The 21,521-nt window shown below is 38.7% G+C and overlaps 1 protein-coding gene across 1 annotated transcript; it reads left to right on the top strand.

The window, feature by feature from the left end:
- The first annotated feature begins 9,405 nt into the window (after positions 1–9,405).
- LOC146858060 (olfactory receptor 2G3-like) lies at positions 9,406–10,347 on the top strand. Its single transcript, XM_085646862.1, has one exon. It carries the CDS (start codon positions 9,406–9,408, stop codon positions 10,345–10,347), a length of 942 nt encoding a protein of 313 aa, XP_085502988.1.
- Positions 10,348–21,521: the final 11,174 nt, after the last annotated feature.

Raw genomic sequence — 21,521 nt, 5'->3', positions numbered from 1 at the left:
GAGTTCATCCATTCAGTCCTCCATGGTAATTGGGAGGGGAGATTTCCTATGAGAAACAGAGTTTTTAAAAGAATGTTATTGCTTGCACCTGAATTCTCCTCAAGTGTGACTAAGGTAGTATTGGTAAGAGTACCATTCTTCGAAGGAGTATTGGCCCCGTCTGCCAATTAGAGGTGTAGCAGGCAGTATGAATAGAAGTGCAACCAGCAGTAAAGTGGGAAGATGAAGTCACTACCAATATCTGGGCTGGCTAACCAAACCTGGGAGCAGCAAGTCATCTTTAGTAGAGGAGATATCATAAGGCTAAGTGCTATAAGCTGTCCCAGCAGATTTACTGTAGATTGAGGAACTGAGAAATACAGGGGAAAAATCCTCAGGAGGAAAAATTAATTAAAGCTTTTCCAAAGATTAGGCCATTATTTGGGAGAGCAGTACCCAAATATTCACCTTAAAGAAGGAGTGTCAGCAGTGAAAACGGTGGGAAAACTATGCCCACGAACAGCCACAGGTGAAAGCAGAAGAGCGGGCTACTTTACGGCAGGTGCTCGAAATATCAAAATGGACTCACTGACGAAGTTCCTTGTCCTCCAGCTGCCTTACACTTACATGTGGAGAGGACTAATGTGTCTTCGGTCAAAGAGATAAATCAAAATCTGGACCAGGAAATGGGATCCCTATCAGGTGGAGGCCATCTAGCTAGCATCCAAGCCACACCCCCTCTAATTTGCAATGTTTTGAAACATATAATGTGCTAGTTTGTGGATGATAGTAGTGAAAAATGGGACTGGAGATGAAAGTTCCTGTAAAAGTGAAAATAACAATTCTCTTTGAATAGTTAATTCATTATTATCAGTTTTTAAAAACTACTTTATCTTGCTTCCATAGTATATCACTTTAGATGACTCAACTGTGTGCATCAGCTACTGAATGTTTTTTTCAGGCTGCCTAAGACTGCTTCATTTTCAGGTTGAATTTGGTACATATTTTAGATTATATTTTGGGACAGTTTTTACTTTGCTAGGATAAGAATGTTAACAACAAGTGCCTGCCTAGTCCTTTCAGGGGAGTGAAGATGCAACTAATGAATTAATGGTGATATGAAGTATAAATCTCAAGTGAAGCTTATGGCCTGTGGATTTGGTGGATCGAGATGGTAACCATTAAAGTCCAATGGGAATTTATGTGACTGATCACTTGGATTGGAGAAGTCGATGAAATTCAAAGCATGATTAAAAAAGACAAAATAGCATGCATTAATCGATACAGATTTAATCATCATGTACTCATCTACTTCAACATTAAAAAAAGCCATTGGATATCAAAAATAGTTTTGGCTTTAAAAACTAGCATTGTAAACTGTTAATAGCACGGTACCAACATATAACATCTTCACCTAATGTGTCACTATATATAGGAAAAAGTGTTTTGATTAGCTAATAGGAGCCTAAGTCACAAAGGTAAAGTTAGACTTTTGGTATTCACAAAAGGCATTTACGAGTAGTAATTGCCCTTTGTGAATACCGAAGTCTTAAAGATATACTTTCGTCTAACTTTACCTTCGTGAATCAGGCCCTATATTTTCTAAAATGAATCCATGTCAATATTAGCCCAAAGGCAAAAATCCCCTAAACCAATGTCCATGTCATTACGATCAACATTAAAGCATGGGAGGACACATTCCTGTCACCCCTCACTATAAATTGAAACTCAGAAACCAAAGATGGTTATAAACCATGATTCTGCCATCTCTTATGGCATCCTCAGGAATTGTGCTTTCATTATCTACGGCGATAGATTTATAATAAAAACCAATGACTGGAACAACCTGGTCTTTGAAGAGATCAATGGTGTCCTTAAGAACACAAAATAATTGGCATTTTTGATTACCTTATAATAAAATGAGGGAGAGAGAAGCTGAGATTCATTCTGCTTCCATCTGATAAGCAAGAAATCAAAGGAGAATGAATCACTCGTCCTGTTTATAGCCAGGGTCTAGGGTTCTTGCCGTCTTTAAAAACCCTCATTCATGTGAAAGCCATAGGTACGGTATATCTTGGTTTTCCGCAAGGGTTTTTATGTGAAAAGCAACATCATCGGGTCTTTGTTATGCTTTCCTTCACCTGGAGGGCGACCAACAGGTATTCACAGTAGTGATCAGAGATGGTGATGGTGAGAGTGAAGTGCATTTAAAATTACCTCCATCTATCAAGTCTAGTTTTTATTGTGTTGATGATAGGGTAAAGCTCAAAAGGAGATGGTGCGTGAATAGAAGTGTTACTGTTCTATAACACCTGCTTAAAAAACATGAGTGGTCAACATGTTTCAGCCCTTGTGCACCCAGTCTGGTCATTGGGCTTTCTACAGGACCAAGTGGTTGCACGTTTACTGTGTACACCGGGGCAAGGCAAACGGAGCTAGCACAAGTCGCTGGGAAGACGTCTCAGAGAGAGAGTCTTTCTCTGCCCATTCCCCGCCAGAGCTGACTTGCCACATAAAGGGGTTAAAGGTACAACTCACCTATAACCAGTCATTTTGCTATTAAGCGCATGTAAGAAGAAGGGTAAGTGCATTACTCACCTACGTAGTTTCGAAACAGAACTGCCTATACCCACCTGTTGGAATCCAAAGACCTGCAAGCTGTTAAGGAGGAGTATTGTAGTTTTTTTTAAAGTGACTTATAGCTGGAGTTGCACAGTAATTAAGATTGTATTGACTTAGTTCTGCAAGAGAAGAGTTATTTTAAGGAAATAATCTAGACAGTTGGAGGTATATTTTAAGAGGGGAAAACCAACATAATTGGAAAGCTATTTGGTTTATGCTTCTATTGGTAACTAATTTATTGGCAATTTCCATAGAGAAATTCAGTCGCATAGGGTTGTGCTAACTCTTTGCCCTTTGCGTGCCTGGTGCCCTTTGATGTTCTTAAAAGACAATTCCTCTCCTGTTTACTCTTCAACCTTTATTTATGCCCCAGGCACAGCTTCTCTAGCATTATCAGGTGAATTTCCAAATATGTATCTAGCTAGAGAATTGCCCAGAGCACACAACCAACATTAACCAATGCTTGAACCATGCATTCCATTTGATGATGGACAGTTTCCTGTAAAGTAAATCAATCAAAACCAAGGGGCAGATTTACTAAATTTTAACACAATGCAGGGCAGCAAGCAATGTTGCTGAGCTGCAATACATGAAAGCAAAATAGCATAAATGTTCCATATTCACAAACATATGGAGCATTTCTGCTCCCTCCTTGTGCTGGTGCACTGTGTGCAGCCTAGTGTCAACACAGGCACCCTTGCATCATATTGGAAGGCTGGCTGCATTACAGGCACGATTATTTTTGTGCAGGAAGGGACTCATTGGGAAAGTATAGCATTTTGACGCAGTCCAAGGTTTAGAAGTCTATGTAAATCTTGGAATTCTCCAAAATTCATGGAAGGGTGCATGGGAACACCCATGCTCCACCCATGGAATGCCTCCCAAGTTGAAATGTGATGTAAGATACAAAGATATGTGGCAGAAAAAGAGACTAATGGCCTGATTTTGTTTTCAGGGAGATGGGCTACTCTGACACAACAGGCACAGAAATTCTGTTCACCAAAATACAAAACCCATAGGATATGAGGATTTATATTTCGATGGATGGGATATCCACCACCATTGTGAAGAAGTAACCAGTCCGCTGAAATCTAAATCAGGCCCTAAGATATGTACGGTACAGGCACACTGGTTTACAAAATATTGATGCAAAACTAATGACCAAATATTTTGCAACCCCACTTAAGATCCACTTCCCTGATTTCATACTCCGTAACAAATCAGAGCTTATTAACTGTCAGCAGATTCACAATAACATTAGATACATTTGGCCACCTGATTAAAAAAGTCAGGATAATGTTAGTTTCTGCTGTTTTGGTTTCTCTTGAAGTGGAAAAGGCTTTTTACTGGGTTGACTGGTGCTTCCTGCATTTTGTCTTGGGACACAGGTTTTTTTCTACATTTTTGCTGGGTATCATGCCCCTCACTACAAGAATCAAATTAATGGCAGATTAATATATAAATACCTTTTAGACTTGGGAAGAAATCAGGGTTGTGTCCTCCTACCATTACCTTTTGGAATCAGTACTGAAGTATTTGTTACACATATTAGAAACAATTATGTCATTAAGGAAAGTCAATTTGGTCCTGACACCCACAAGATCACTTTGTGTGTCAATCATGTCCTGCTTAGTTTGCCTTATTCTTCAATAATTCATTTTCATTCTCAAGTATTAGGCTTTACAGACTTTTTGGGGGATTTCAAATTTTAAAAAGTCAAGATCCTTAACTGGATGTTATCCCAGACAAGAGTGGATGACTTGAAATCTCAGAACCCCACTCAGTAAGTGCTAAATTCTATTAAGTATTTAGGAATCTACCTTACTCCTGATGCCACAGATCTACAGAGGTCCAACTTTCCCAATCTTCCTAATATTCCCCGAAATGACTATCAATGCTAAGTAACCGTCTTCCTCTCCTGTATATGGAGGATCCACACTGTGAAAATGAATGTTCTCTATAGGAGCCTAATTATTTTGAGGCCACTATTGGTGAAAAAAGAGTTTTTCAATTAGCTTAAAAATTGGCCATTGGCAATGTGGCTGACCTCAGTTGGCCCATAGACAGCTGTGCTGTCCATGACTTAGAGAGAGCTAGTAACTCCCAGACTTGATGTACTATAGCATTGCAAACCTCTAATTTTTCAAGGACTAATCATTCAGGGTAGTTGGAAAACCCAGACAATCATGCAACTGTACATGTCAAAGGAACTCTTTAGGATTTGGCATATATGTCAAAATCTGACACACCATTCAATGTTCACCTCAGCAACCATTTTAGTATTACTCTTAAGGCTTAAGAAACAATCTTTGTCTGTACTAGGCAGCTACATTCCTTTTGCCAAATATGTTTATCCATGACTTCAATACTCCCTTCCTTGTTCCACACTTTGAAAGGCACACTCATTTGATGAATGGAGAAGTGAAAGATGCCTCCCAACACCTCACACATCTGAAATGGGCAATCAATCATTTGAAACAACTAAAACAATCTATACACTGAGTAAAAGTGAGGGCTTCCACTTTGCATACCTTCAGTACTGGGTTATCCGTCTGAAGGTAAGACTTGCACAAAAGTAAAAAAAAAGATTTTCAAAGAAATTGGCAGCCAACCAGCAGGACAGTTTTGTAGATACTGTTTTTGCCAAGTTGATTCAAGTAGGTTTGCCAAAATGATCTTTGGTAAGCTGGCTGGGATCTCTGGATTGGGAATGTAGGCCTCTTAAAGGCAAGTGGAGTTAAAGGTATCTGTCACATCGACCGATTAGCATGCCAAGCACTAATCTATAACTGAAGGCCTAAATAAACTAAAGTTAAATCAAATCCGAATTTTAAATGCAACTCTATCATTGCATAAGACACAATGTCAATTGTAATTCAAAATAGATTAGCATTGTGGGTGATATGACAGCATGACACCATAGCATCGTTTTTCTCCTTGTAAGTAAATTAACTTTGGAACCTAAACATGTCTCCTGTTGGTTGTGAGATTTATTTGTGTTGTGATTTCTATTACCACCATCAATAGATCTCGCAGCTAGCAGATCATATGGTGCCCACAACGCACCTGTCCAAGATCCTGTAGGGACTCATTTAAAAGTGAATACCCTTTTTTAAATATCTTAGAAAATAAAACAATACTGTTTTAATCCACTTGATGTTCTTTCATGTATCATGATACATTGGACTAACTGAAAATATAAGAATACAATGCAATTACACAAAAAACCTGAGATGAGTATTGTGTCAATTATCAGAGATATGCAGCTCAATAATGCTGCTTTGCAATATTATATTCGGACACAAAGAAAATGTATATACCAATCCACACCGGCTGCTAAATCGTAAGATCAACGAAAGCAGATAACATAATCAGTGTATGAACAGTAGAATTAATATATCCTTAATTTATATTTTGTATAGCTTTTAAATGCGAATGATGGCAAGGAAGGCAGACTTTCTCCTAAAAAGTATGTCTTCATTGGTTAGCAACAGTAGAGCATAGGTGTAGTAAAATTGTTGCAAAAGCCACAATTTTCAAACAGAAGTCCTAGTAGTGTAAATTAACATTTGTTGAGGGAAAACGTAGCAATTTTGCACACTCTTATCAATTGCCAAATATTTGTGAAGAAAAGTGTATTTATCTTTATGTCATAACAGTTCACTATCACATAATTCTTGGAAAGAAGCAAATATTGTGATAATGATTGCAACACGAATCTTAGAATCCTCAGACTTCAAACATATGTAATGTTCAGTACCTTATTAAAAATCCACGCTAGAGCTGAATATTAAGCAGATATGTGTGTACATTCCAATAATGTAGTAAATAATTAGAATGTTCTTGAATTAACTATTGTAAACTCCTAATAATTTATCTAGGACTCCTAAATCTGCCAATCTATGTGATTTATTTTTTCTTTATTACCTCATTGACTTGTATGTCTAGGTTTAGGACTATGCAGTTTAGGATCTGATATGGAAAACAGATCGTAGAACATGGTGCGTATGTAATGTGTACATTAGTAACCTGTTCCAATGATTGTCTAAAGAAGCTGCATTAGCTCTTTAGTGTAACTGACAGATATTGTAATTTAACGTTTAGCACGACCCTGATACATTTTAATCGAGCTTGCCACACATATTTATTCTTTTTAATTTGTTCTGATATTGCCAGAATAAATTATTTAGATTGTTAAGACTGGATATAAAGTTTAGAACAACATTCAGAACCTCATTGTCATATTTTAAGTCAATCAATTAAAGCTTTTTTCAAGTTATATGTGTAATAATAACAGGCATTATGACCCATGAGGTTAAAATGGTGTGAAGCATATTGTGTGTCTAGCCCTGCATATGTTAGGATGGTGAATTGAAAAACCAGGTCTCCGGCTTCTTGCCAAATTCAAGAAGATCAGAGGAGGTTCTGATGTGGAATGGGAGGCCATTCCATAGTTTTAGAGCATTGTAAAGAGAATGCCTATCCTCCTAATCTGGTTCTGTATATGCAAGGGATGTGTGCTTGTAGGAGCAGTATGTGTGGGTTCTGTGCCATGCTGGATGAGGCCAATGTTTCTGAGTTTTTCTAGAACGGCCAGAGAGTTTGTGTCAGTGTGGTCTTATAGATCAAAGTTTTGGTATCTTGAACGTGAGGTGTTTCATATTGCTAGTCAGGGTATTAGCCAGGAAAAAACATACCCCCACTTGAAGTACATTCCAAAGGCTTTAAGGGAGCTAAGCAAGCAAGTCAGTACCTCCCAATTGTAATTCTGCCAAGCATTCCTTAGCATAGGGTGTTAGCAAGTGAAACATGAATGTGTGCAGAGAACTACGCAGCAGATACACTAACTCCCTGAGCAAATATGATTCATACATTTTTGTCTTTGGTGACATGAGAATCCACTAAGCTATCTGGTGGCTCAGTTGAAGATCATCAACTCATGAGACTCCGAATATCATGTGATGTTGGGGGGGGAAATGGTTTTACCTTGCATTCAGTGAAGTGAGCTAATTTCTCTGAAGATGTAAAAAATTACAAAGATACTCAACAAAGAGCCATGCCATTGCCCCATTCCAGAGTTCAATCGATAAATACTTTCAATCACCTTTGTACCTGTATATTATTCTTCACATCTCTATATCACTAGAAGATTTGTGAGCTGTGCCCCCTAGGTAAAAGGCATGTTGATATACACATTTAAGCTGCTAAACCTAATTCATATTTCTAAGGTCTTAAAAATTAATTAGGTTGAGCTAGAACAAATTCCATGTTGAAACAACTTTGATGAGCCTACATATGTCTAGGGCAGGCGTATCCATCGTAAGTCCAGGAGCACCAGATCCATGCCATCTTTTCACGCTAACCAATGTAAATATATTAAAGAGCTACATTAAGATGGATTCTAGATATCCTGAAAATATTACATAGATCCAGCTCTCCTGGACCTACGTTGGATACCTCTGGCCTAAAAAAGAAAGTTGCTGTCTTAGTTGCAGCTTGTTTGGCAAAATCACGTAAAATAATTTCTGGAGAAGGGATTTCATCATTTTGCAATGACAATGTTTGTAATCAGATAAATAATTCCTCCTTTTGTTTTGTTCCTGAAATCTTGGCAAGTATTTGTCATGTATAACAGGGCAGAACAGTGGTGCATTGGCAAAGTTAGTGATAGAGACCCAGTGTTATGCTAGCACCTAAGCCATAAATAAGTTGATTTGCAGAGGTTTGCATAAGAGTTTTAAGTTCAGCAACCAGGCCGAAATACCTGAGAAGAAATATACTTTTCTTCTTTAAAGGCTCCCTCTCATCCTCCCTCCACTCCCTTCTCCTGATTTATTCCATAGAGGGAGAGAGTGCTGCGTATTTAGCAATGGCAATATGTATCTCAGCGTTGTCTGTTATTGGGTTTTCAGGCGCAAGCCGAACATGCATGAAGAGACACATTTCCAGCACCGAGTCAGCGCTCTGATGTAGAGCTGAATTGCAAAAATGAGATATTATGAGCGAGTTTCTGTTGCATGCCTTTGATCAGCCCCTGTGATCTTAGGCTTCCTACTCATGATAACAAGTGCTGATTGTACAGGGCACACGATCAACACCTGTTATGAAATATGCCTTTATCTCTCAGTCTTCTGTATTGCATATGCCACCAGACCAGCAGGACATCAGCAACAGACCCCCTCCCTTTGCTCCAGCTGATGCAGCAGGGGGTGGTTAAGACGCCACTGTTGCTGCGGGGGTTGCTTATGCAGGTGGTGCAGCTGACGGTATCGGAAAATGCTGATAACCCCACCTCTGAGCTTGTTCTGACGGTCTTGCTAGTCATTTTGTAGTCAGTGGGGATGGCTGTAACAATCTCTGATGCTGAAGTTGGGTTTGGCCTTGTTTCTGCTCTTGCAGTTCATCCAACATTTAGATTCAGAAAGGTATCTGAGAAAAATTGTGTCTCGTTGCATAAATAAGAAACAATGTACACATATAGAAGTGTTGATGTTCTTGCAAACACGTATTATATGACAGAGAAGGGACATCACTGTACTGCTGTTAAAAAAATTAAATAAATGAGTCACCAATCACACTTGAATTAATGGTTAATCGTGCTTATTTCTGAAAAGGTATTGGTGAATAATTTTCTGTGCTACTAGGAAATAGAGTAATTGACAAAATAACTTATTTTTCACAATTCTGTCTTAACCTCTTGATTTATGTATGAAAAAATTGACTCTGTCAAAAATACATTGTTGTTTTAGGTGTTTTAATTTCTTCTATATATTTTTTTTCATTTGATAGAACAATACAATTTGAATGGAGAGGCTAAATTACTCTTCCGTGACGGAATTTATTCTTCTTGGACTCGCCAGCGACCGAGAAATACAAATCATACTTTTTGTGGTGTTTCTCCCGATTTACATCTCCATTATTGTTGGAAACATCCTCATCCTCGTTGCCATTAGAGTAGAACCTCAGCTTCACACCCCTATGTACTTTTTCCTCTCTAATTTGTCTTTCCTTGACATTTGTTACTCTTCTATGATCGCCCCCAAGATGCTGGAGAACTTTTTGTCAGAGAAAAAAACAATTTCTTATGTCGGGTGTGCAGCACAGATGTACTTATCCCTGTCTTTGGGTGAAACCGAGTGCATCCTACTGGCAGTAATGGCATACGACAGATATATAGCAATTTGTTACCCTTTGCGCTACATGACCATAATGAATAAACATGTTTGCATCAGGATAGCAGCAGCGACATGGGTATGTGGCTTTGTGCTGTCAGTGTTACATGTCGCTTTTACTTTGCAGGTTCCCTTATGCGGGCACAACCAGATTAACCACTTTGAATGTGAAGTCCCAGCAGTATTAAGATTGGCGTGTGCGGATGTTTCTCTCATTGGAGTTATCATTTTTGTTGTGGGTATAATTATACTTATGATCCCCATTGCCTTCATTCTCGTGTCTTACATCCGAATTATTATCAGTATAATGAAAATTAGAACTGCCAAAGGAAGGTACAAAGCCTTCTCCACCTGTGCCTCCCACATAACTGTTGTGGTTTTGTTCTATGGTACTGCAATGTACATTTACATGAAACCTCAATCAAACGATACACAGGACACTGATAAAATAGTTACCATTTGCTATACTGTGATAACACCGATGATGAACCCCATCATTTACACTCTAAGAAACAAGGAAGTAAAAGGAGCGTTGAAGAAAACAGCGCGGATCATATGTTCACAGAAACAATGACCGTTTTCAGCAGCCGTAATTCTCACACTTTGACTGAAAACAGAATGGTAAGCTTCAGAAATAATATTTCATTACAGCTATGTCGCAAAAATGTCAAGAGTACACAGATCTTACACTGTGTAAGTGGAATGAAATTGACTATTCTTTTATGGACATTTGTTATATGCATGGTGAGATTTTGCATCTATGACCACAAGAGTCATCTTCTTGCCATTAGCACAATTTAGGCTAAAACCTTACTCGTATAACCTCTGACTCGCTCACAATGTAAGGAAAGAATTCACTTAGACTTCTTTTGCATTCTGTCAAAAAAACACAAAAATTGCATTGTTGTCTTCAAAGTTTTTTTAAATTTACAAATGTTCTGCTTAGCACAAGTTGCAATGCTTTGTAGGCAGATAGCAAAATGTTGTTGGAGAAGAATATTTGCAAAGATCATTTTTTGCAAAGATTTGTTTTTACAAAACCTTCTGTGGAAGGATTTTTTCACTCATCATAAAAATTGGCGATAATTAGAAATATAGCAGCGTTTTTTAAAATGCACATAAGAGTTTGCCTCTTGCCACATGTTCTGCTCTGTATGATAAAATGAGGTTAACCTCTGTCCCCAAATGCTTTGTGATACTTGAAATGTCTTACATATAATCTTTTATTATAGCTTGATCCATTGGTATTTTCAATACATTGGATTCACCAAATGTGATGCAGATATATGTACAATTCTTAGCCCTTTCCAGTGGTTCTTTTTTCAGGAAGGAAATTCTCTTTTTCCTTGCCTCTGCTATAGCTAAGAACATCATTTTGGGGCATCCATCTTGAATTTTTCGCAGGTAAGGTAAATGATGCAGTCATAGTGCCATTTCAGTGGGATGCACCAATTTACACTATGATATTACAGTACCTGATGAACTGCAATTGACTTTTCAGCAAAACGGGTTTGATCGCAAACGGACATCTTGCCTTTGACCTCCCAGAAGTGTTGTTAAAATGTGGAAACAAGGTTCTCTATTTGTGTATCATGGGTTATAATGCTGGTATACAAGGAGGTCTCTCTGTAAATCCCCAGAAATATTTGGAATCTTCATTTTATTAAGCTCTGTCAAAGTCAAACCATATTATTATTATATTTGATAAATTATTATTGCTTTTTCTTGCTTCTTGTTATTGCTTGTTCTCACCAATAGCGGTATTTTTTTGCCCTTACATTAATTATATTGAGACTGACAGGCCCCCAACTGCTTAAAGTATAATTTGTGTTTAACTGATAGATCCTCTCTCCTGATACTTGCTCTTTTAAAGTATGGAGTCACCATTGATGTCCATTACACAAAGTATATTCTATGGGGCAGATCACTTTTTTGACGCAACAGCGGTGCAAACAATGTGGCCTATTTACAACGTGACACATCTAGGGAGATGCGTCACGTTGCAAAGCCCTGCGTCACATTATACCTGCGTCAGGTATAAAGGGGCAGATTTACAAGCCCCTTGCGCCTCTTTTACGCCGCTGTTGCGTCACTTTTGTCACAGACACATTTGCGCATTCAAAAATGGGTCGTGCATCTGGCCCTAAATGCCTGCCATCTATGCAACTGCCTATCTACAAGAGTTACTCAACACATCCTAAGTATGCCAGAAAACCTGACGCATGCCTGGGTGAAAACAGCCATTGACTTTTTCTTTCCACTCAACAACGGACAACACCTGATTGTGATTGTGGACGAATACTTACAATTTCCATTAATTGAGAATCTCTCACCTGCCACTCAAGATTGAGTCCCTGTGAGACTGGATGGCAGCTTTTCGAAATGGGGTGTTCCAGCCACTATAATATCTGACAATGGCCCGCCTTTTAAAAGTCCGGAGTCCAAAGACTTCTAGAGCATCTGAATATAAAGCATCAAAAGAACACTCCTCTTTGGCCGCAGTCCAACGGACTGTTTGAAAGATTTAAGAGTACACAAAAGAAAGCTGTACAGTGTGCTACCCTTGAGAAGCTTAATTTACAAACTGCATTAAACTCTACATTGGGAGCTTCCCTTTTAACACCTCATTTGACCACTTGTGAAAGGTAAGCAACATTGATGTTCTGAGAGCAATAACAACAAATATATTTCAGTGTACCAATCAGAGAGAAAGAGATGAGAATGCATCTCATATGAGGGACTTGGTTCAGAAAGGAAAGATGAAGATATGTGCTGACAGAAGACGACATGAGAAAAACATAATCTTTCAGAGAGAGTGATCGCACGTCAGATGCGGAAAAGAAAATATGACGCTCCCATTGATGCAAAACCTTTTCAAGTGGTGTTTATCAAAGGACACCTGGTGACTGCCCAGCTCCCTGGAAAGTCTATTACCCAAAACTCTTCTCACTTTCGACATTTGTTTCATTGTTCACCAGATCTCAATGGTAAGGAAGAGACTAATGTTGAAGTAACAGTGACTGCCACCTGTTCTGCTTCACAGCAGTTCTTGGATCATGATAGTGGCAGGTCTCAACTACAAACGACATGTTCAGATTGAACAATTACAGCACCAAAGAGATTAATTGAAGAGATTTAAATGTAAATATGTGTATATGTTTTTCTAAAATAGGTACGTTTTCTTTTAACAGAGGTGGAGATGTAGTGTCTTGCGAGTTAAAAATGACAGAACGGTGTTGGCTTCTGATGAATTCCATAGAGCTATGATGTAATGGATAGATTGTATTGCAGTGAAGGTTGCTTTAGAATGTCGAGTTGGCAGTTACACGCAGATGAATAATGAAATGCTACTAAGCTCGGTGTGTGTCATTTATGGGTACACCCCCTGGGAAGAAACTACAATCCCCAATTGGCATTTAAAATTAACTTATACATTCCCTGTTGAGTTGCATACCATATACCCATGGCCTGAACATGAAATGCTATCAGTAGGCTTTATGTACTCATTGTGCCACCCATTTAAGTAGCACCTTAATACATGAGCGAGGACTGCCACTGTAGCCATAATAAAGTTTTAAGCTGCCAAGTTGACTTGGCAATAAACCCCACTGCCAAGCCCTAAACTACCCTTTTTTGATCTATAGCACAGCCCTAAGGTAGGCCCTATATAGCCCATAGGGTGGGGTGCCTTGTAATTGAAACATTGGACAGGTACTTTGTAGTTTTACATGTTCTGGTAGTAAAAACAAACTCTTAAATCTCTTTGTCACTTCTGTGTGATCTACCCCTGCCTTAGGATAACTTTGTAGATTCCTTATTACATTTAATAGGCTGTCATTTCCAATTGTAGCAGGTATCTATGTCATTTTTGATGTCTTTGTAATTGTAATGTAACACCCTATATAATGGTAAAATTTGGTTTTTGATTACAATTTTAAAAATACCACTTTCTGAAAGTTCACATTTTTCTTCCCTTAGTCCTTTTGTGACTGCAGCCTTTTGGGTCACATGAATGGGTGTAACTGACAGAATTTGTGAATCCCTCCTAGACAGCTACCCAATAGAAGGATTAGCATTGCCTCAATGGGCCATCTGCTCATAGGATGAGGGCGGTGCTGAGCACAGCCCCAATTGCAACTAAACAGGGAGTGCACAAAGAACCTAATACCTCCCCATTGCCACTGCAGCCAGCTTGTAACCAGGGCAGGGCAGTCAGGAAATTCCATTCACTTCAAAGCCACTGTCAAGAAGCTTCTCCCACCTTCCAGAAGGGGGCCACCAGAGTATAATACCAGACACAAGTTCAATTCTGGACCTGTGGAAGGACTCTCGAGAGACTGCCTGCATCTCTGACCTACTGGGCACTCTGAAAGACTGTGTTGCTGTTCTTGGAAGGACTGCTCTGCTGCCTGGAGCCTGCTGTGAACCCTCAGAGTCCAACCCTGCTGTTCAGCCCTGCATCTTCACCTGAACCAAGGACAACCAGAGTGACTCAATCAATTAATCAACCAATCAGCATTGGTAGAGTGCAGCACTATCACCCTTGCTGCGGAGGATGCAGGGGGTGTGTGTGGGGGTGAGTGGGGCAGAGTGCAGGGGTCTTGCAGGCAGATGGAAGTTCAGTCGATGGTTGATATAGAATGGTCCTTGATCATGTAGGACTTTACTGGGCTTTGTATGCGTGTGTGAGGTTCTTGAGATGGCATCTCTTCTGGATGGGGCTAGTGTAGGTTTCTGAGGCGGGGTGATGTGTCTCCGTTTGGGAAGGTCCATAATGATTCTGACTGCAGTGTCCTTTATGGTCTGGAGTCTTCTGAGGAGCTGGATGGGAATTTTGGCGTGGAAGGTGTTACTGTATTCGAGGCAGCTGGTGATGAGGGCCTGTGTGGCGGTCTTTCTGGTGTTGATTGGGATCCATCTAAAGATTCTGTGGAGCATGCAAAGGGTGTGGAAGCAGGAGTAGGTCACTGCATTGACTTGTTTCATGATCAGTTGATATAGAGGATAATGCCCAGGTTGCATGAATGGCCTCTTGGTGTGGGTGTTTGTCCCATGCAGAGGTGTTCTTCTCGAAGATCAGTACTTTAATTTGGTCAGAGTTGAATTTGACACAGTTGTCTCTCATCCATTTGGCTACATTGGTCATGATGTTGCAGATGTTTGTATTTGCATTGGCGGGGTCCTCAGTGTGTGAGAGAATTAGCTGAGTGTCTGAGTAGGAGATTATGTTGAGTCTGTGGGATCTGATTGGGGGCATGGCCAGATGCTTCAAGATGGCGACAGGGTTTTAGTCTCACTTTCCTTCAAAACCCACCGCCATCCATATTGCCAAAACTCTGCTCTTAGCGGCTTTGAGAAGGCTAATTGGGATAGCACCATTTGAACCATGTTGAGGCAAGATTAGGGCACTAGATGCCCATTTTTGATGCTGTAGACTTCCTGGGCCTGCAAGTCCAATGCTGTTGCCTGATGCTGGTGTGAGGTCCATTGGGGCTGTGTCATGAAGGAAGGCAGTGTATGCAGAGTTCTGTGATTATATGATTCCTGCAGACCTCCCAAATGATGGGCTATGATCTTAGTGGCAGGACGGGCCTTGTAGAGCCCCCCCCAGTGTTGGGTGTCAGTGACTGGACCCCTGGAGCTGTTGATACAATGTGGCTGGCATCGCGGTGAGTGCTAACCTGGTATCCTCAAGTAAATATGGCAGTGGGAAGTGAGGACTTACATCTACGTCTCTCTGCCTGATATTGGCCTTGTAGTGCATCTTGGGACCTGATTCTGTGCAAGGTAGGAAGCTGGAAGCTCTGCATGTGCCTGTCTTGCCAACTCCCCATGTAAGAGAGTTGGCCCTGCCAGCTCCCCATGTATGGGATGTTCCATCACCTAGCGACCTTGTCTGTGAGCCCCGTAATTAGCTGTGTTACAAATCTAGCAGCATTGACTTAAGGAAAGGATAGATGCAGCAGTACTTCCTGCTTGTTGACAGAAGACAACCATCCTCGATGTGCACAGGACTGCTCATTCCCCCAGGCAGTGTTGGTTTCTTGATGACCCTGGAGAGAGGCAGGTCTATCAAAGAGGTCCCTTCCCTCCGCAGCACAGAGGAACCCCACCCAAAGGACAGTGCCCCCCAAGTTTCAGGCTGGGTTTGTTGCTTGAACATGAAATATCTTGAAAAAACAAGAGACAGGAGGCATTTGGCAAAACAGGAACAGTTTGTTTAATTAAACAGTACAGCAAGGAGAACAGTCACAGGCATAGGGTCTGCGTACTGTCTCAACTTGCAATCGATCCGAAATGGGTTATTGTATAATTCATTGAATATCATAAACTATCCCTTCATTCCTTTTTTGGTAAGGAATGTGAACTGCTGTCCTTAACCACTACTTAGTCTAAATCACTAAAGTTTTAACAACAATTATATATATATATATATGTGTATATAAAAAACAGAGGTTTCAGGGACGTTATAGTTAGTTGGACATTTCACTCGTACAAAACCAGTGAAATTTTGCCGTTATAGTTAGTTCAGCTAACTATAACTCGCGACCCCGCAATGCACAGCTGATGAAATCACATATTATATCATTCATGACATGGTCAGGGACATCACTGATATCTCAAATGACATCACTGATGACATCACTGATGACATCATCTACTTGATAATCTGATGCACTCATCAATACAGCACTATCATATGTACTCATACACCTATACAGACACTCATATACCGCCACTCACCCATACAGTAACCTTCACACATAGTCATGTCAAGAATCAATCACACTCCCATTTACTCATCTATACAGTTATACAAACACCACCTCACCTATTCATACAGATACTAACACATACTTAATCTCTTATACATTCACTGACACAAGCACACACTCATCCATCCAGCCATTCTCACTCTCACTCACTCTCACATATAGTCATTTATATACTCCAACACTCACATATACTGCCTTTTACATATGTAGTTACTTACACATAAACCACTGAGATATCCATTCACTCACCAACACAGCCATACGCACACTCACTCACCCATACAGCCCTTCACAGACACACTCTTGAACCCATACACCCAGTTAATCACCCACTCACATAGCTATACACAAAGTCACATCCCCCCACCCACCCACTCAGACACCCATACAGATACTCAGGCAACCAATCAATAACCCATATAGACAGTCATGTAGCTACTCACCAACCCATGCAGCAGCTTACCCAACAACAGACACACTGATACAGATATTCACACAGTTTAGTCACTAACACAAGCATTCAGTAAGACACATTTAAACACTCACTTATACAGTCACGCACCTACTAAATCCTCTATCCAGACACTTATATACCCACTCATTCTTCAATACACCTTGGCATATATATAAAACATATTTAAACTTTATAGAAACACAAAGTCACTATTGATGTCATTTGAGATGCCAAGAGTGATGTCATCAGTGATGTCACTGACCATGTCATGAATGATGTAATATGTGACGTCATCAGCAGTGCATTGCGGGGGTGCAAGTTATAGTTAGCTGAACTAACTATAACGGCCAAATTTCACTGGTTTGTATGAGTGAAATGTCCAACTAACTATAACGTCCCTGAAACCTGTTTTTTTCAGTGAATTTCTAAGGTTTTTCAAATGCTAATTTCTAACTATAACGTGACTGAAACCTATGGTTTTTTCAGTGTATCTATCTATCTATCTATCTATCTATCTATCTATCTATCTATCTATCTATCTATCTATCTATCTATCTATCTATCTATCTATCTATCTATCTATCTATCTATCTATCTATCTATCTATCTATCTATCTATCTGTCTGTCTGTCTGTCTGTCTGTCTGTCTGTCTGTCTGTCTGTATGTCTATCTATCTATCTATCTATCTCTCTCTCTCTTTATATATATATATATATATATATATTCACTGAAAAAACCATACGTTTTAGGGAAAGTTATAGTTAGCTGGACATTTCACTCGTACAAAACCATACAAATTCCTCCGCTATAGTTAGTTCTGCTAACTATAACTCGTGCGTCCGCAATGCACTGTTGATGATGTCACATATTACATCATTCATGACATGGTCAGTGACATCACTGATGACATCACTGATTACATCTCAAATGACATCACTGATGACATCACTGATGACATCATCCAGTGATTGTGGTTTTGTTTGTAATTTAAAAATGTATTATATATAAACCAATCTGTATTGAAGATTGAGTGGATATATAACTGTCTGGATGGAGGATTTAATAGCTCTCTGACTGTCTGTTTAAGTGAGTAGTTAAAAGTGTCTCACTAAATACATGGGTTAGTAACTAAAGTATGTGAATGTGTGCATCACTGTCTCTGTTGTTGTATAATCTGCTGTATCAGTTGGTCAATAACTACATGATTGTCCATATTAGTTATTGATTAGTTGGCTGAGTATTTGTATGGGAGACTTAGTGTGTATGTGATTGGGGGTGGTGTGTAACTGTATGTGTGATGTGAGATGTGTGAGTGGTTGATTAACTAGGTGTATGGGTTTAACAGTGCATGTGGAAACAGTTGTTTGGGTGACTGAATATATGTCTCAGTGGTACCTCTACAACAAAGTACAAAAATAAAGGCATTCTATGTCAGAGTTGGTGTATATAAATAAATAAACGTAAGAGTTAGTGATTGTGAGAGTAACTGTATGGATGAGTGTATAATTGTAATAGGGATTTTTTAACATAGTAACTGGGAGTTACTATGTGTATGAATAAATTAGGTGGTGTGTGTATAACTGTGTAGGTGATTAAATGTAAGTGTGTAGATTTTTTTTATGGATTGATTTTTTTATGAGTGAGTAGGATGACTGCATAACTGACTAGGATGACTGCTGATGTGTCAGTGTCTATATAGGTGTGCAAGTGCATTTGACAGTGTTCTATTTATCAGTGACTTCATATAGAAGTTATTTTGTGGGTGAATGGGTAGTTGTGTGTGTAGACTTAGGAATCATTGAGTGGGTATGCAGTAAGTGGTATTGGTGTGTCAATGGTTTCAAATACGGTACTCTATATTTTACAGTGAGTTATAAAAGATTATAGTAGTGTGTGATGAGGTGTATCAGATTGTCACGTGGATGATGTCATCAGTGGTGTCATCAGTGATGTAATTTAGGATGTCATCAATGATGTCACTGACCATGTCATGAATGATGTAATATGTGACATCATCAGCAGTGCATTGCGGGCGCGCGAGTTATAGTTAGCAGAACTTACTATAACGGAGCAATTTCTATGGTTTTGTACGAGTGAAATGTCCAGCTAACTATAACTTTCCCTAAAACCTATGGTTTTTTCAGTGAATTTCAAAGATTTTTTAAATGCTAATTTCTAACTATAACGTCCTGAAACCTGTTGATTTTTCGGTGAATTTCTAAGGTTTTTTAAATGATAATTTCTAACTATAACGTCCCTGAAACCTGTGTTTTTTAAGTGAATTTCTAAGGTCTTTTAAATGCTAATTTCTAACTATAACGTCCCTAAAACCTGTCTTTTTCAGTGAATTTCTAAGGTTTTTCAAATGCTAATTTCTAACTATAACGTGCCTGAAACCTATGGTTTTTTCAATGAATCTATCTATCTATCTATCTATCTATCTATCTATCTATCTATCTATCTATCTATCTATCTATCTATCTATCTATCTATCTATCTATCTATCTATCTATCTATCTATCTATCTATCTATCTATCTATCTATCTATCTATCTATCTATCTATCTATCTATCTATCTATCTATCTATCTATCTATCTATCTATCTATCTATCTATCTATCTATCTATCTATCTATCTATCTATCTATCTATCTATCCGTCTATCCGTCTGTCTGTCTGTCTGTCTGTCTGTCTGTCTGTCTATCTATCTAGCTCTCTCTCTCTCTCTCTCTCTCTCTATATATATATATATATATATATATATATATATATATATATATATATATATATCTATATATTCACTGAAAAAAACATAGGTTTTAGGGAAAGTTATAGTTAACTGGACATTTCACTCGTACAAAACCATACAAATTCCTCCGCTATAGTTAGTTCTGCTAACTATAACTCGTGCTTCCGCAATGCACTGTTGATGATGTCACATATTACATCATTCATGACATGGTCAGTGACATCACTGATGACATCACTGATTACATCTCAAATGACATCACTGATGACATCACTGATGACATCATCCAGTGATTGTGGTTTTGTTTGTAATTTAAATATGTATTATATATATACCAGTCTGTATTGAAGATTGAGTGGATATATAACTGTCTGGATGGAGGATTTAGTAGCTCTCTGACTGTCTGTTTAAGTGAGTAGTTAAAAGTGTCTCACTAAATACATGGGTTAGTAACTAAAGTATGTGAATGTGTGCTTCACTGTCTCTGTTGTTGTATAACCTGCTGTATCAGTTGGTCAATAACTACATGAGTGTCCATATTAGTTATTGATTAGTTGGCTGAGTATTTGTATGGGAGACTTAGTGTGTATGTGATTGGGGGTGGTGTGTAACTGTATGTGTGATGTGAGATGTGTGAGTGGTTGATTAACTAGGTGTATGGGTTTAACAGTGCATGTGGAAACAGTTGTTTGGGTGACTGAATATGTCTCAGTGGTACCTCAACAACAAAGTACAAAAATAAAGGCATTCTATGTCAGAGTTGGTGTATATAAATAAATAAACGTAAGAGTTAGTGATTGTGAGAGTAACTGTATGGATGAGTGTATAATTGTAATAGTGATTTTTTAACATAGTAACTGGGAGTTACTATGTGTATGAATAAAGGAGGTGGTGTGTGTATAACTGTGTAGGTGAGTAAATGTAAGTGTGATTGATTTTTTTTATGAGTGAGTAGGATGACTGCAAAACTGACTAGGATGACTGCTGATGTGTCAATGTCTATATAGGTGTGCAAGTGCATTTAATAGTGTTCTATTTATAAGTGACTTCATATAGAAGTGATTTTGTGGGTGAATGGGTAGTTGTGTGTGTATACTTAGGAATCATTGAGTGGGTATGTAGTAAGTGGTATTGGTGTGTCAATAGTTTCAAATACAGTACTCTATATTTTACAGTGAGTGATAAAAGATTATAGTAGTGTGTGATGAGGTGTATCAGATTGTCACATGGATGATGTCATCAGTGGTGTCATCAGTGATGTAATTTAGGATGTCATCAGTGATGTCACTGACCATGTCATGAATGATGTAATATGTGACATCATCAGCAGTGCATTGAGGGCGCGCGAGTTATAGTTAGCAGAACTAACTATAACGGAGAAATTTCTATGGTTTTGTACGAGTGAAATGTCCAGCTAACTATAACTTTCCATAAAACCTATGGTTTTTTTCAGTGAATTTCAAAGGTTTTTTAAATGCTAATTTCTAACTATAACGTCCTGAAACCTGTTGTGTTTTCAGTGAATTTCTAAGGTTTTTTAAATGATAATTTCTAACTATAACTTCCCTGAAACCTGTGTTTTTTAAGTGAATTTCTAAGGTCTTTTAAATGCTAATTTCTAACTATAACGTTGGATCACTGACATAATATCGATTACCAAAATATCGACTACTTAAAATATCGTTGCTAAATTATCGACTACAATATTATCGACTCGCCATACTTATTAAAGAAAATACAAAAATATCGAGTACACAATATCGTCTT

This window comes from Triturus cristatus, chromosome 3_2 (assembly GCF_964204655.1).
Source record: "Triturus cristatus chromosome 3_2, aTriCri1.1, whole genome shotgun sequence".
In the NCBI taxonomy this organism is placed as follows: Eukaryota; Metazoa; Chordata; class Amphibia; order Caudata; family Salamandridae; genus Triturus; species Triturus cristatus.
This window is presented reverse-complemented; position numbering and strand designations above follow the sequence as displayed.

What these genes read in the sequence shown, in the direction of transcription:
- LOC146858060 (XM_085646862.1), top strand. Translation starts at nt 9,406, where the DNA reads ATGGAGAGGCTAAATTACTCTTCCGTGACGGAATTTATTCTTCTTGGA.